Source organism: Rhipicephalus microplus, chromosome 7 (genome assembly GCF_043290135.1).
Source record: "Rhipicephalus microplus isolate Deutch F79 chromosome 7, USDA_Rmic, whole genome shotgun sequence".
NCBI lineage: Eukaryota > Metazoa > Arthropoda > Arachnida > Ixodida > Ixodidae > Rhipicephalus > Rhipicephalus microplus.
Genome location: NC_134706.1, coordinates 100,822,797 through 100,836,056, shown reverse-complemented (window position 1 = coordinate 100,836,056; position 13,260 = coordinate 100,822,797). Strand labels below are relative to the sequence as shown.

At 45.7% G+C, this 13,260-nt stretch overlaps 1 protein-coding gene and 1 long non-coding RNA gene across 4 annotated transcripts in view; one reads left to right on the top strand and one right to left on the bottom strand.

Moving 5' to 3' along the window:
- Nucleotides 1–13,260, top strand: part of LOC142767574 (uncharacterized) — a 36,448-nt gene that overhangs the window by 19,648 nt on the left and 3,540 nt on the right. The window lies entirely within an intron of this gene.
- LOC119186383 (uncharacterized) overlaps nucleotides 8,963–13,260 on the bottom strand; it is a 96,045-nt gene continuing 91,747 nt past the window's right edge. For all 3 annotated transcript variants that reach the window (XM_075869534.1, XM_075869536.1, XM_075869535.1), the window contains 2 exons: nucleotides 10,723–10,818; nucleotides 8,963–9,258 (listed from right to left, as the gene is read on the bottom strand). In XM_075869534.1, the coding sequence (XP_075725649.1) occupies nucleotides 9,104–9,258; nucleotides 10,723–10,818 (251 nt within the window). In that variant the 3' untranslated portion in view covers nucleotides 8,963–9,103. The remainder of the gene's footprint in view (nucleotides 9,259–10,722; nucleotides 10,819–13,260) is intronic.

The following is a 13,260-nucleotide window of genomic DNA, read 5'->3' as shown; positions in this document are numbered from 1 at the left end:
GTGGGTGCTTCGCCTACGATGCCGACAATACAATCGCTTGTCCAGCAGCGCCCACATTGAAGTCGCCGCTACGACATCTAACAATCAAAGCTCGTTGCGCGATTTATTACGAGAAATTGTTCGCGAAGAGCTGCTGAAGCTGCGGACTCTGGTCATGGAACCAACCACGGCATCTGTCGCTGAATTCGTCCGCGAAGAAATACGCCAAGTGTTTTTAACATCTGATCCTACTCACGATCAGCGGCCCATGAGCTACGCATCCGCGCTTCGCCACGCGCCACCCGTTGCGCCGTCGTACCGCCAGCTATCGGCAGCCTATCCTTGATAGCCACTGCGGCGCCCTGCCTTCGTGCCGCCCTGCCGTCGTGCCGCCGTACGAAATGCCGCCGTAAGAATAGACATCTCCCTACGAGACACGGCATTTGCCACATTACGAGTTGTTGCGGCGTCCACAGCTTCGTGAAATAGACGCCAGGCGCACTGTAGATAGGCGTCCGCTTTGTTTCACCTGTGGAGGTGCGGGCCACATTTCCCGTCATTGCTGGCACCGCGTCAATACGTTTCAACCTCTTCGGCAATGGTATGACGATCGACGCACCAACGACGACTGCCCACCACGCCGGGACGCAGATTCTCAAGGACTCCCTTTGTCGCGGTCCCATTTTGACAACCTCCGTGCCAACAATGACGACATTGTGCCTGATTATCAGCCAGGTTTGGGACGTCGACCACACTTTCCGTCTCCGGCATATTCACCTTCGTTGCGCCACCGCACTACAGCCGACGTCAGTGGAAGGAGGTCACCAAGTTCATGCCGGGGAAACTGAAGGCGGTGACCTCCGGGGGTGAGCTTGCAGGCCGTGAAGGCGACAAAAAAAGGCCCCCGTTACTCTTACTACAGGACACCGTACAGCCGACTAGTTGTAATACCGACAAAAGTGTGACCACAGATCTTACCGTTTTTGTACACGGACAGCAAGTAACAGCCTTGGTTGTTACCGGTGCCGACTTGTTTATTATAAGCGAAAACCTTGCCATACGCCTAAAAAAAGTAAAAACAACGGGGATGGGACCTCACCTGAGGACAACAGACAGCCAGCTGTTGATGCCCGTCGGAAGGTGTACAGCAAGACTCGACATCGGTGGCTCTTCTTTCGTAGCAACAATCGTCATCCTCACCTCATGTTTCAAGGACCTGATTATAGGAATGGACTTCTTAAGAGGATATGGTGCCGTCATCAAGATCCCGGACCGTTCAATTATGTTTCGCAACAGCCCTGGTTTAGTTGACTTTTCAGACGCAATACGTAACACTTTACGTAATGATGTGGTCATCCCGCCACGGTCATGCACTCTTGTTCCGGTGGAAGGGCACGAAGCGTTTGATAGCAAAAGCATTGCCGATCGAATTGGCTCGCTGCTATTTAGCCATGACATTTCGTTAGCACGAAGTATCATCCGTCTTACTGGTGGACGCACGAACTTACTTCTGACCAACTTTAGTGCTCAGCGTCAGCACCTTCCGAAGGGTACACCTATCTCTTCGTATGACAATATCGTAGAAATGCGAGGCAGTTTATGGTTGTCGGTATTACAAAAAGCGCCTAATCAAGAACCAGAACCCATTCTCGACGTTGGCACCACTCTGTCAAAGGACAACCGACAGGTACTTCTTCAGCTGCTAGCCGAATTCTGCGACTGCTTTTCATCGACATTACCAGTTGGTCGAACACCTTTGACAAAGCATCAAATAATCACCGAGGACATTGAAAGACCTATTTACCAGAACACATATTGTGTAGCTGTTAAGGAACGCAAAGCCATATAAAACAAGTCGCGAAAATGCTTGATGATGATGTCATTGAACCGTCCCAGAGCCACTGGGCATTGCCTGTAGTGGTAGTAAAGAAAAAAGACGGCACCCTGCGTTTTTGCGTGGACTACAGGAAGCTAAATCGGGTGACCAAGAAAGATGTGTACCCGCTCCCATGTATTGAAGACTCCCTTGACCGACTTCGGCATGCTCGCTACTTTTCTTCCATCGACTTGAGGAGTGATTACTGGCAGATCGAGGTAGACCCAAGAGACTGAGAGAAAACCGCTTTTTTAATGCTAGATGGTTTATTTCAATTCAAAGTCTTGCCTTTCGGTTTGTGCTCCGCGCCCGCAACTTTTCAAAGACTTATGAAAACGGTAATTTCAGGATTGAAATGGAAGACGTGTCTAGTCTATCTGGGCGACGTTACAGTGTTTTCGACCACTTTTTACGAGCATATCAAAAGGCTGGACGTTGTTTTACGTTCCATATGGTCCGCGGGCCTAACAGTGAAACAAAAAAAGTGTCATTTCTGTTTTCACGAACTTCAGTTTCTCGGTGACGTCATCAGCAATGCCGGCATCCGGCCCAATCCTGAAAAAATTACCGCCGTCGTACAGTTCCCAGTACCTTCAAATACGAAGGCTGTCAGATGCTTTCTCGGCCTTTGTGCCTATTATCGCCAGTTTATCGCAGACTTAGCCCACCACGCGTCGCCGCTTACTCGTCTCAAAAAAGATGACCTTCCTTCGAGTGGAACGAAGAACAGGAGGCTGTTTTGAATGACCTGCGTAAGCGTCTTCAAACGTCCTTGTGCTTGCCCACTTCGTCGAAGAAGCCCCGACGATGCTTCACACAGACGCTAGCAGTGTAGGTTAGGGAGCTGTGCTTGTACGACGGCAAGAGGACACAGAAAGATTGATCGCCTACGCAAGCCGAACGATAACACGTGCAGAGGCTAACTATTCAACAACAGAGAAAGAATGCCTCGCCGTAGTATGGACAGTAATAAAGTTTCGACCGTACTTGTATGGCCAGAACTTCAAAGTTATTAGTGACCACCACTTCCTTTGCTGGTTAACTAATCTAAAAGATCCCACCGGCCGATTTGCTCGTTGGAGCCTAAGGCTGCAAAACTTTGACATGACGGTCGTACACAAGTCGGCGAAGTGACATATGGACGCTGACTGCCTGTCCCGATCACAAATACAGTCAGCTTCCCCACATGATGAGGATAAAACTGCATTTCTTGAAGTCCTTGACACGTCCACCTTCGTCCAACAACAACCTGATGTCTCTGAGTTGCTGGGTTCGATTGATTGCTTGGAAGGGCAATCACAGAGCGCACCCAGAGTTTTTTTTAAGAGTATTGTCGTCGCTTTCCGTACGGAACAGTGCCCTATACAGAAGGAATTTTTCGTCGATCGGATCTCCCTACTTGCTTGTCATACCGGCAGCTCTTCGCACTGCAGTGCTCAAAGCTTGTCACAACGACGTGATTTCTGGTCACTTAGGCTACACGCGCACGTTGAAGAGACTTCAGCAAAGATATTACTGGCCAACGCTCACCGCTGCCGTGTAGCAACACATTCGTACTTGTTTGAACTGCCAGCGACGTAAGTCTCTTCCGACGAAATCAGCCGGCCTGCTGCAAGCTGTTTAAGTCCCACGTACACCATTCGACCCAATAGGAATGGATATCTTAGGTCCACTTCCTACTTCTGCTGCAGGTCACCGCTGGGTTATCGTCTCGACGGATTACCTTACCCGGTACGCCGAAACTAAGACAATCCGACGAAGCACATCAGCAGAGATAGCAAAATTTTTCATAGAAAATGTTGTACTGCGACATGGTGCACCATACGTCATGAAAACAGACCGCGGGCCTACCTTCATGGCGGCTCTTCTTGAGCACGTCTTGATGGTAAGTGGAACAAGTAATCGAAAGCTCACTGCCCACCACCCACAGAAGAACGGACTGACAGAGCGCTTTAACAAGACAATTGAAGATATGCTGTCGATGTACGTGGACGTTCGACATAACAATTGGGACGAGACCTCGCGCTATATTACGTTCGCGTACAATACAAACAAGCAAGAAACGACTCGCCTAACTCCATTCATTCTTGTTCACAGATGGGAAGTACAGACAAGGCTAGATGCTGTGTTACCACATGAATAGGACGACAATGACACGGGCACCGACATATATACCGAACGCGCGGATGAAGCCAGGCAGCTCGCGCGCTTGATAATCGGGCAGGAACAACATTACGACGCAGGTCACTAGAATGCCCACCGGAGAGCAGTAACCTACGAAGCCGGTGACAGATTGTGGGTTTGGACACCCATACGAAGATGAGGACTGTCCGAGGAGCTCTTAAGGCGATACTTCGGACTATATAGAGTATTGCAAAAGTTAAGTGACGTCATCTACGAGGTCGTCCCCGACAGTTCCTCTTGCACTAGGCGTCAACCGCAATGGACGGAGCTTGTACATGGGGTACGCATGAAGCCATATGTCAGTGATTGACTGAGTTTTCCCACAATAGTCGCTCGGATGTAGCATCGAGGCGATGCTCCTGTAAGGAGGGGCAAGTGACACGTGTATATGCGTAGAAGAAGATCACGATGGAGGTGTTTAGCAGACTCCGGGTAGCGGGACAGGAGGTTCAAAAAAAAAAGACGAAGGCCTTTGCTGTACAGTTGATTCTGAAACACGCTGTTTCGCTGGCGCAAGTTGTTTTTGTTTCTTGTTGGTGCTACACCACGAAAATGTAAGCTATATGGTTTGGCATAAACACTATGAGTTATAAATATAGAACAGCCATTCAGCACTGGGTACCACTCACAGAACGTCTTCAAACAGGTCTCCTCTTGCAGGTACACAGTTATGAGCACGTCTTACAACATCCACAGCTGCTTTTCTGCTGACCAATGGAGGAATTTAGCTGCATGCATCTGTTATTCTGGCCTTCAGGTGATGAGGCGTCTTTGTCTTGGTCATGTGCACACGATCATTCACGTATACGCACAAAAACAAATTCAGTGAACTGAGATCAAGTGACCTCAGCCGGCCAGTGGACAGGCTCGTGCCTTCCAAACCACTGTTGATGAAAACTCACATCCAACCAGTTTCGTGCGCCGCCGCTGCTATGTGCCGGTGACCAACCCACCGTGGCGGTCTTGGTTATGTACTCGGCTGCTCATTAGCCGCTGAGGTCATGGTATCGATTGCAGACTTCGGTGACTGCACGTTTGATAAAGGCGAAAGTGCTGTAGGCCCTTGTGCTCAGATTTGGGGACACAAAGGAACCCCAGGTGGTCAAAATTTCCGGAGTCCTCCATTACGGCGTCTCTAATTTTCATAAGGTGGTTTTTGGACGTTAAATCCCGCATATATCTCTATTTATGTGCTGGCGACCCATCTTACTGGCACCCCAAGAGTGGAAGGCGGAACGATAAAAAAATTTCCACCGTTCCTTTAAGGATTTAATCCACGTAACACTACCTAGTCAGGTTGTCATGGAAGATTGATTGATTTGTGGGGTTTAACGTCCCAAAACCACAATTTGATTATGAGAGACGCTGTAGTGGAGGACTCCGGAAATTTTGACCACCTGGGGTTTTTTAACGTGCACCCAAATCTGAGTACACGGGACTACAACATTTCCGCCTCCATCGGAAATGCAGCCGCCGAAGGCGGGAATCGAACCCGCGACCTGCGGGTCAGCAGCCGAGTACCTTAGCCACTAGACCATCGTGGCGGGGCGTCATGGAAGAAGATGAGGTTTGTTATACTTCAGACATAACTTCCGCATCAAGCATTAAAAGACCACTAGTACTGGTGCCGATTGCGCTTTACCCAGTGTGCATTGCAGTCATTCCAGTAGTGGGCATTATGCAGATTTACTTGGGCGTTTCTGCAAAAACTCGCTTCGTCTGTCCAGATCACATTACTGTAAAAAAGTTCGGGGAGTCGTCGCATCTTGTGAGAATGCATGTTCAAGAAATTAAGGCGATTTTGTAAGCCCCTCTTTCCCAAGCTTTGGTGCAGGTTAAGGTAGTAGGGATGCAAATACGTGTTATTCAATATTCGCCAAACTGACGACTTGGAAATGGGTGCCTCGGTATAGCCACAGCTACACGCTAGCTTGAGGCTTTGCTGCCGTAAATCCCAGAACATCGGCACGTAGGTTGTCACTCAAAGATAGAGTTCTCAGCCACTGTTTCGTGAAAGAGCCGGTTTCTCGCCGCTTTTCATAATTTCTTCTGATCATTGATACATTATGTGTAGTGCCACGCTTCCAGGGGTGATAAATCCTTGCGGCATTCCTTGCGCGGTCGTATGCAGCCTCAAGGCAAGGGTCATGCTTATAATCTGTTTATTAGAATAGCGCTTGGTAAGAAGCTCAAAGAAAAACACACCTTCAAAGCTTTATGATGACTTCATAAACCCGCTTCTATGGTGACAGGCTCTGTTGCGAATAAAAAAAAAACTGTCCATGTGCTGTCTGCGCAAAGCAAACAGCTGTATAACTGCCCATTTCACACTAAACGCGACATTATGCTTCAGGCGTGGCGCACGTGGCAAATAAAACACGAAGAGGGTAACGATTCTTTTTTCTTTCGCCTATTTATTTCAATCTACCAAACAGAAATTTTGAAATACTCTTCGTCTAATTCGAAATATTTTATGTCTATTACGTGCTCATTGCGCCAAATTGCTGGTAATGATGAAAACACAAAGCAGACGTGGCGTGTGGAGCACATGGTTGCTATGCAATCAACCAGGGTTCAATGCTAAATCGAAGCCAAAATTATTTATAATTTACTTCATTAAACTTTACAATTTTTCGTTCACAGAGAATATAATATTTCGGTCCTTGTTTACACACGAATTACGTCCCTCGTATGGCAACCTTTTCACCAGGCCACAGCACAGGCTTCGGTTTTCGGAAACTCCTTTTCGGTGATGAGTAGTAGATGCTAAGACCTGGTATCGCGTTTGGTGTTTTAACAGGTGGCAGTGAGTAGCGTTGTAGTGGCTGCGAGTTCACTGTCATTGTGTTCTCAGACTCACTAGTTCTACGGCTTTGGTGCCTTGCAGGAAGAGAGAGAGAGTTATTCAAGATTATTTGTAATGAGCAGTCTTGGAATCGATGGGTGGGAACCTAATTACAGGGCTCCCCTTGCTAATGCCGCCTGCCTGGCTTAACAAAGGAGCGCAAGATGTCTCATGAGACCTGATTGACTTGTGGGGTTTAACGTCCCAAAACCCCCACACGAGTATGAAAGACGTCGTAGTAGACGGGGCTGAAAATTTCGACCACCTGGGGTTTTTAAAACGTGTGCACTAATCTGAGCACACGTGCCTACAACTTTTTCGCCTCCAACAGAAATGCAGCCGCCACAGCCGGGATTTGATCCCGCGACCTGCGGGTCAGCAGCCGAGTAACTTAGCCACTAGACCACCGCGACGGAGCTGTCCCATGACACCTCGGTGGCGAGTTGCGCCTCTCTTTGCAGAAGCGTATCAGAGATATTTTACTGACCCTAATGGTACCTATATCGTGCGGTAAGGTTAGCCTTTTGGTGTAGAAATGACCACGTAGAAATTTGACGTAGAAATGGGGAACTGCTACACACGGAATAAGCGTTTAAACACAGTGCTGATTTTTTTCCATTCTTTGGAGGTTCGTAAAACCCCCGCTTGAATCCCACAGTGGTGAATCGTGTCCTCCGCAAGAATTTCATGAATGGCCTTTCTGGATGGGTCGCTGTCCTCTTCGTTAGTTTTTTCGAGGAGTGTTTGAGTAGTTTGAAAACGTGGGGCGGCTCTTTTCAGTTCCTCCGTTTTCGAGCGAGAACGTCTGCCCTATCATTTGCTTTCAAGCTAGTGATTCCTGGGCATCAGATCAGTCTCTGTTTTTCAATCTATCGCCTTGAGATTTGCTTACTTTTAGTGGGCGTTGGCCTTTTGACAAGAAACGAAGCGCTTTTAAGTAGATTGTAAATGTCTGCGGTTTCTCTCATCATTCCGCCTTATTGACTTCAAGAATAACGGCAAAGCACTTTGGTTTGGCTGTCATAGACGCGTACAGTGATGCAGAAGCCATCATGTTAAGTGCTATTGCAAGAGAACGCTAAAAGGTATACCTGGAAGTATTCATATAGCAAACATTGATATACAAAATATATAAAAGGACACTGAATTCTCGCTTTTCGGCGCTTTATCTTTCTGGTCACACAACATCTTTGTAAAAATCCTCGAAATTCTTCCATTACAACACTACTTTCAACAGCATAAACTTTACGACCACGTACAATACGTAACAGCGGGAAGCCTATGTTTCTTGGGCCACCGATTGCTTAAGTCCGACGTAATGTCATAGAACTTCGTGGGCTGAAAAGCCTCAAAGTGCGTAAATTATCAATTTGACATCATCGACATTATCAGCCTGGCTACACCCGCTGCGAAACAGGGGCCTCTACAATGTTCCGTTAGTCCAGTGCTTGCTGCAACCAAGGAATACCCACAATTTTATTAATTTCATGTGTCCACCTTAATGTTTGCCTTTGCGCAATCACTCTTTCTCAGAAACAATTCTGTTACTCTTTATCGCCAGCTGGTATGTTGCCACTGCGCCAAATGCCATGTTCATTCCTATTTTTTCCCCAGTTCTACTAACATATTCATTACATCGCTTTGTTCTCTGACCAACTGTTACCCCTTCCTAGCTTTCGGGAATACACCTATCATTTTGCGTTTTATTTCGCGTTGCAATGTACTGAAATTCGATTCAACCTTCTGTGTAAGCCTCCAGGTTTCTTCTCTGCAGCAAAGTACTTGTAAAAAGCAGCTGTCATACTTTGCTCTTTAACGACAGTGCCAAACTACCATTATCTCAGAATACCGGCCATATGTGCTTCATCACAGTATTAATTTCAGTCTCACCATTTGGCTCCATGGCAACTACCTTTTCTTAGAAGGCATATCCATTTACTACCCGCAGTGCCTCGCTCATTATCCCAGAGCGTTGTCAATTTCGACACTGTTGCACATTACTTACTTTTCTACTACTGTTTTAACAAAGCAATGTATATCGCATGTAGGTGTTTGGAAAAAAAGCACACACGGGGTACTTCTGTTTGGCAGGCCCTTTTTTATTATACGTGTGTGCATTTCCAGAAAAAGCATGCGATGAACTTGGAGAACGAGATCATGAGATTAGAATATATTTCCTGCAATGGAGGCTATGGAAATAGTATAACACAGTGTTTTTGTTAGCATATATCTGCGTATTGGCACATTGTTTTGTTGTACGTATAATTATATGCTCCATATCCGGTGCAGTTACAAAAAAATGCAATGTCGCATGCCTCGGGGATACTGCTGTTGGAACTTTCTTGCACCCAAAGTGTGCAGGAACCTGAAAAGTCTGAACAGAATGAAAGTTTATGAAAAACGTTGTAATAAACAGAAGTACAACTTGCGGCCGGCAGAGGTTGAGTTAGCAATGAACTAATAGCCCATGCGATGCTCTACCATTAGAGCTACGTTCATGGCCGTCCTCATGTACACTTTATCGGGCATATCTGTGAAATTTTACGATGTTAGCCTCACTCGTTGCCATGATAGTCAGTGTAAAATGCTCAGTGGCCTAGTGGCGTCTCGCCGCATGTATTTTAAAAGCGGCTTTTTTCGCACATATATAAAAAATAGTGCAAATTACCTTCCATATACTTTCCTAGACATCCTTTTCTGTTGGTTGTCACCAATGTAGCACATAAGAAAGAAAAAAGAGCCTTCAAAATGGCTATTTTTATTAGTCTTTTCATAAAAGTGCAAAACTATAAAATCAAAAGCAGGTGTTCCTTACATGCTATCGCAAGGTACGTCTGGATTTCGTGAGAACCATGATGAATGTATGAATTTATAGACCAGTTTTGTATCTTAGATACCACAACGTATATATCGCTTATCATTATATACGCTACACACTAAGCATATTTTGAAGTTCACTAATACATCAGAACCACTACGGCAAGTGAATACATGTCTCCCCTCCCACCTTCTCATTTGAATCAAGGGTGTGCCTTTGGCACCCATATACCACGTCGTACTTTCCAATTGACAGCGGTACACTTAACTCACTCCCATTGTAAGCTATATGACCCTCCAGAAATCTTGATAACCTGTAGCAGGAGAATTAATATTGAATCACTGTTTATAGGTGAATGCCTATTTTCTCTAGCACTCTATACAGTTAATAAGGGCTGTTATAGCGTTTTAAAGTGTTTCTACATTGTCAGTTTTAGGTGTTTCTGCCTGAATACCTTGCTAGTCTGCCTGAGTGGCAGGCTAGCAAGGTGGTGGTTAGGCAGTTTGCATATATGTTGAATGTGCGCCTGGAGTGTGTCGACAGTTATATTAGTCGTAATCGAAAGGTTTTTGGAAGTGGCAATAGTTGCGACAGTGTTAGCACACCTAGGCAATCCAAAGCATGTGCGAGGAACTTGGCCTTGATTGCTTTGCAGAAGCCGGATGTTCTTCTGCCGGCATTTGAAAGCACAGGTGTGCTATTTTAGCACAACCTAGCACCATCATCCTGAAGAAAGTACCCGCCAAAGCTGGCGGGAAAGAGCCACTGACGTTTGCAGGGGGCCATAGATGATTGAACGCCAGAATGACACAGGACCTCCTTGACACACCAAGTTCTGAGCGGATGGTAGAGAACATTATCGACTAACCCGATTGTCTGCTGTGCGTTTACGTTTTGCCCTTTGAGTGTAATCATGTGCAAGAACCAAACTACTTGTGAGGAAAATGCCGTATGCACATATTACCAACAAAGAGCGCCATCTCAAACATATAACTTATTTTGAAATGTGGGTTTTCTTACCTTTAGTCCCATTGGGTGACTTCAAAACGAAGCACTTGTTGTTAGCAAATAAAAGGGAAAACATGCCCGAAACTCCAGAATCTAGAGTTTGATTCACTTCAGTGTGCATGTATAAAAGAGTAAAAAAAAGAAGAGACACATTAGTAATTGACATATTGTCGTCTTCTTGTCATCTCTTGTCATATCTACTGAGTATTAGAAACACGGTAATATAGATGCTGTGTTTCAGTACCACACGCAAACGAAAAGCCGCCATGCAAAGCGTCAATTTTTTCAGGTCACAACATCCCCAGCTTCTCCTTGAAGTTTAATTCTGATGAACAAAGCTATAAAGCTGCTATTTTTGACAAGTGTGTGATGACAGGTATAGATCAAGTCCAGTGTTGGCGGTAACGCGTCACAAGTAACGTCATCACCAGAAATGCGTTACTTCTTTGGTAACTTAGTAACGTACTCATTACATTTTCGGAACTGTAACGGGTGACGCCCTTCCATTAACATTTTTCGGTAACGTGAGGTGCCATGTTACTCGCTGCTTTTTTTTCATTCCGAAGATGCCGTGTTCTCGGAACTCGCCCCGACGAATTCCTTTGTTGCAGACTCGGACTGCTGTCACCTACCAGGCATTGACAAAGAAAATGTAGGCGGAATTTGGTGTGAGGAATTCGGGGGGGAGGGGGTATTTTCAGAAGGCGCTGATTTTCTGCGCGCACATAAGACGGTATAGCACACTGTGGCTTGTCTTGTAAAGGCTGGCCATGCTGAAACATTGCTGGTTGCTGTGCCTGAAAGCCTTCACAGAGCTCATAGGCACGTAGGACGTGCTGCAGATAGTGGCGTACAGGAAAGCATGGGAAGACAAGAGAAAGTCGCGGTCATTTCGTACGAACGTCAGCTTTCTCCACACAGGTTTATAAAGATCGGTCCACATGTTGGTGTCCATGTTAGTTTTTGGCCCCACACAAGTTAGCCTCACGCTCACAGAGGAGCAGTCCGGTTTCGAGACACGAAAACTGGATGCCAGGTAAGGCATCACAATTGGTTTATGAAATCTGTATGAGGACAGTGGTAAGGGATGCAGTTTTCAGGGTCAATTGGTCGTGTGGAGCCTGCACAATCGGTCAGACAGGCAGGTGTTTCAGTGACCGTCTCCGAGAGCACGGCAATAATGTTCGGAACGAAACTGATGGCTTTCTGGCTATTCATTGTGATTGCTGCTGCTGCCGCTCTGTGCTCGAAAGCACCTCAATTATGTACTGTCATAGAGGCGAAAGCCAGCCAGCACCACACGAAGTGATTCTTCTCTCCGTGAAAAAGGTTTTATAGAATTTTTTCTGCTGCGGAGGCGTAGAAAGCAGATGAAGCGCGTTCGCGGCATGATTTGTCTCCCACCACGAAAGTTCCCGGTGGTATGCGACACCTTCTTGCCGACCGCATGATTAGCAAGTCAATTTGTTGGCATGCTGAACTTTGCCCGTGCAGCAATGGCACACTGAGTTCTCGTTAACGTTTGTAATTAAAAAGTTCCTCAGCGAGCAAGGCTGATATTGAACACCTTCACATAAACGCTCCCCAATTTCGCGGTAAGTGAATCGGTTAAATTGAACAAGAAATGTTTATGCACAAATATATTACCAGGTGACTAGGTCATTAAAACAACTGTTTACTGTCCAAAAATTTAGCGAGTTTATTTTGCCGAGAAAAGTACGCTGAACGAATTGCCGTAAATTTGCTGACAGTCCAGTAATGCGCTCTTAGCGTAGAGAGTTTATCCTCGCGAGAACAGATAACTGGGTGAGTTTGTGGGTATTCTTGTTAAATCGTTCATTAGTGAAGCTCGTATTGTGCATGATGTGACGTTGAGACGAATAGCTTCACCTTGTGATAGAGTCTGAATTCATCGCATGCAACTATAGAGGCAACTAATTATAATCTCTATGACTTTGCTAATGTTCAGTGCAACTGTAGAAACAATTCTAGTCAAATAAACGTTTCGGGTAAAATCGCCGTTTGGCTTAGAAGTTTTGTTTGGAAAAATTTGTGAGCTTTAAAATATTCTTACTGAGAGTTCCTGCGGCAAAAACGAAACGATTCATATTTGTTATTGCTGAGTAACGGCCAAGGTAAGGTACGTTAGTTTTTTCAGTTTTTGTAACGATTACGCATTACATTTTTTATAGTAAAGTAGAGCGGTAACGCGTTCCTTATTTGTTGGTGTAACGAGTAATGTATTTAGTTACTTTTTTCGATAACAGATGCAACAGTGATCAAGTCCGATTGTTGAAAATAAACATCACTTGAACAAAGGTCAGTTAAAATAGTGCTAAGCTGAGCGAGCTTCAGTGAAATCAACCGAGGAAAATCTTTAGACCTATTCTAAACTTGCTTCTGGTTAACACAACACAGTGCACAGCGCAATTAGTTCCTGCGAACCCATTCTGTAAATCCACCAGATTACTTTCCCGATACTTTTGGTCACTTTATTAAGTAAAGCCACTCTTTCTTATGGCGTGCGTTTACCACTGCCTTCGACATGTG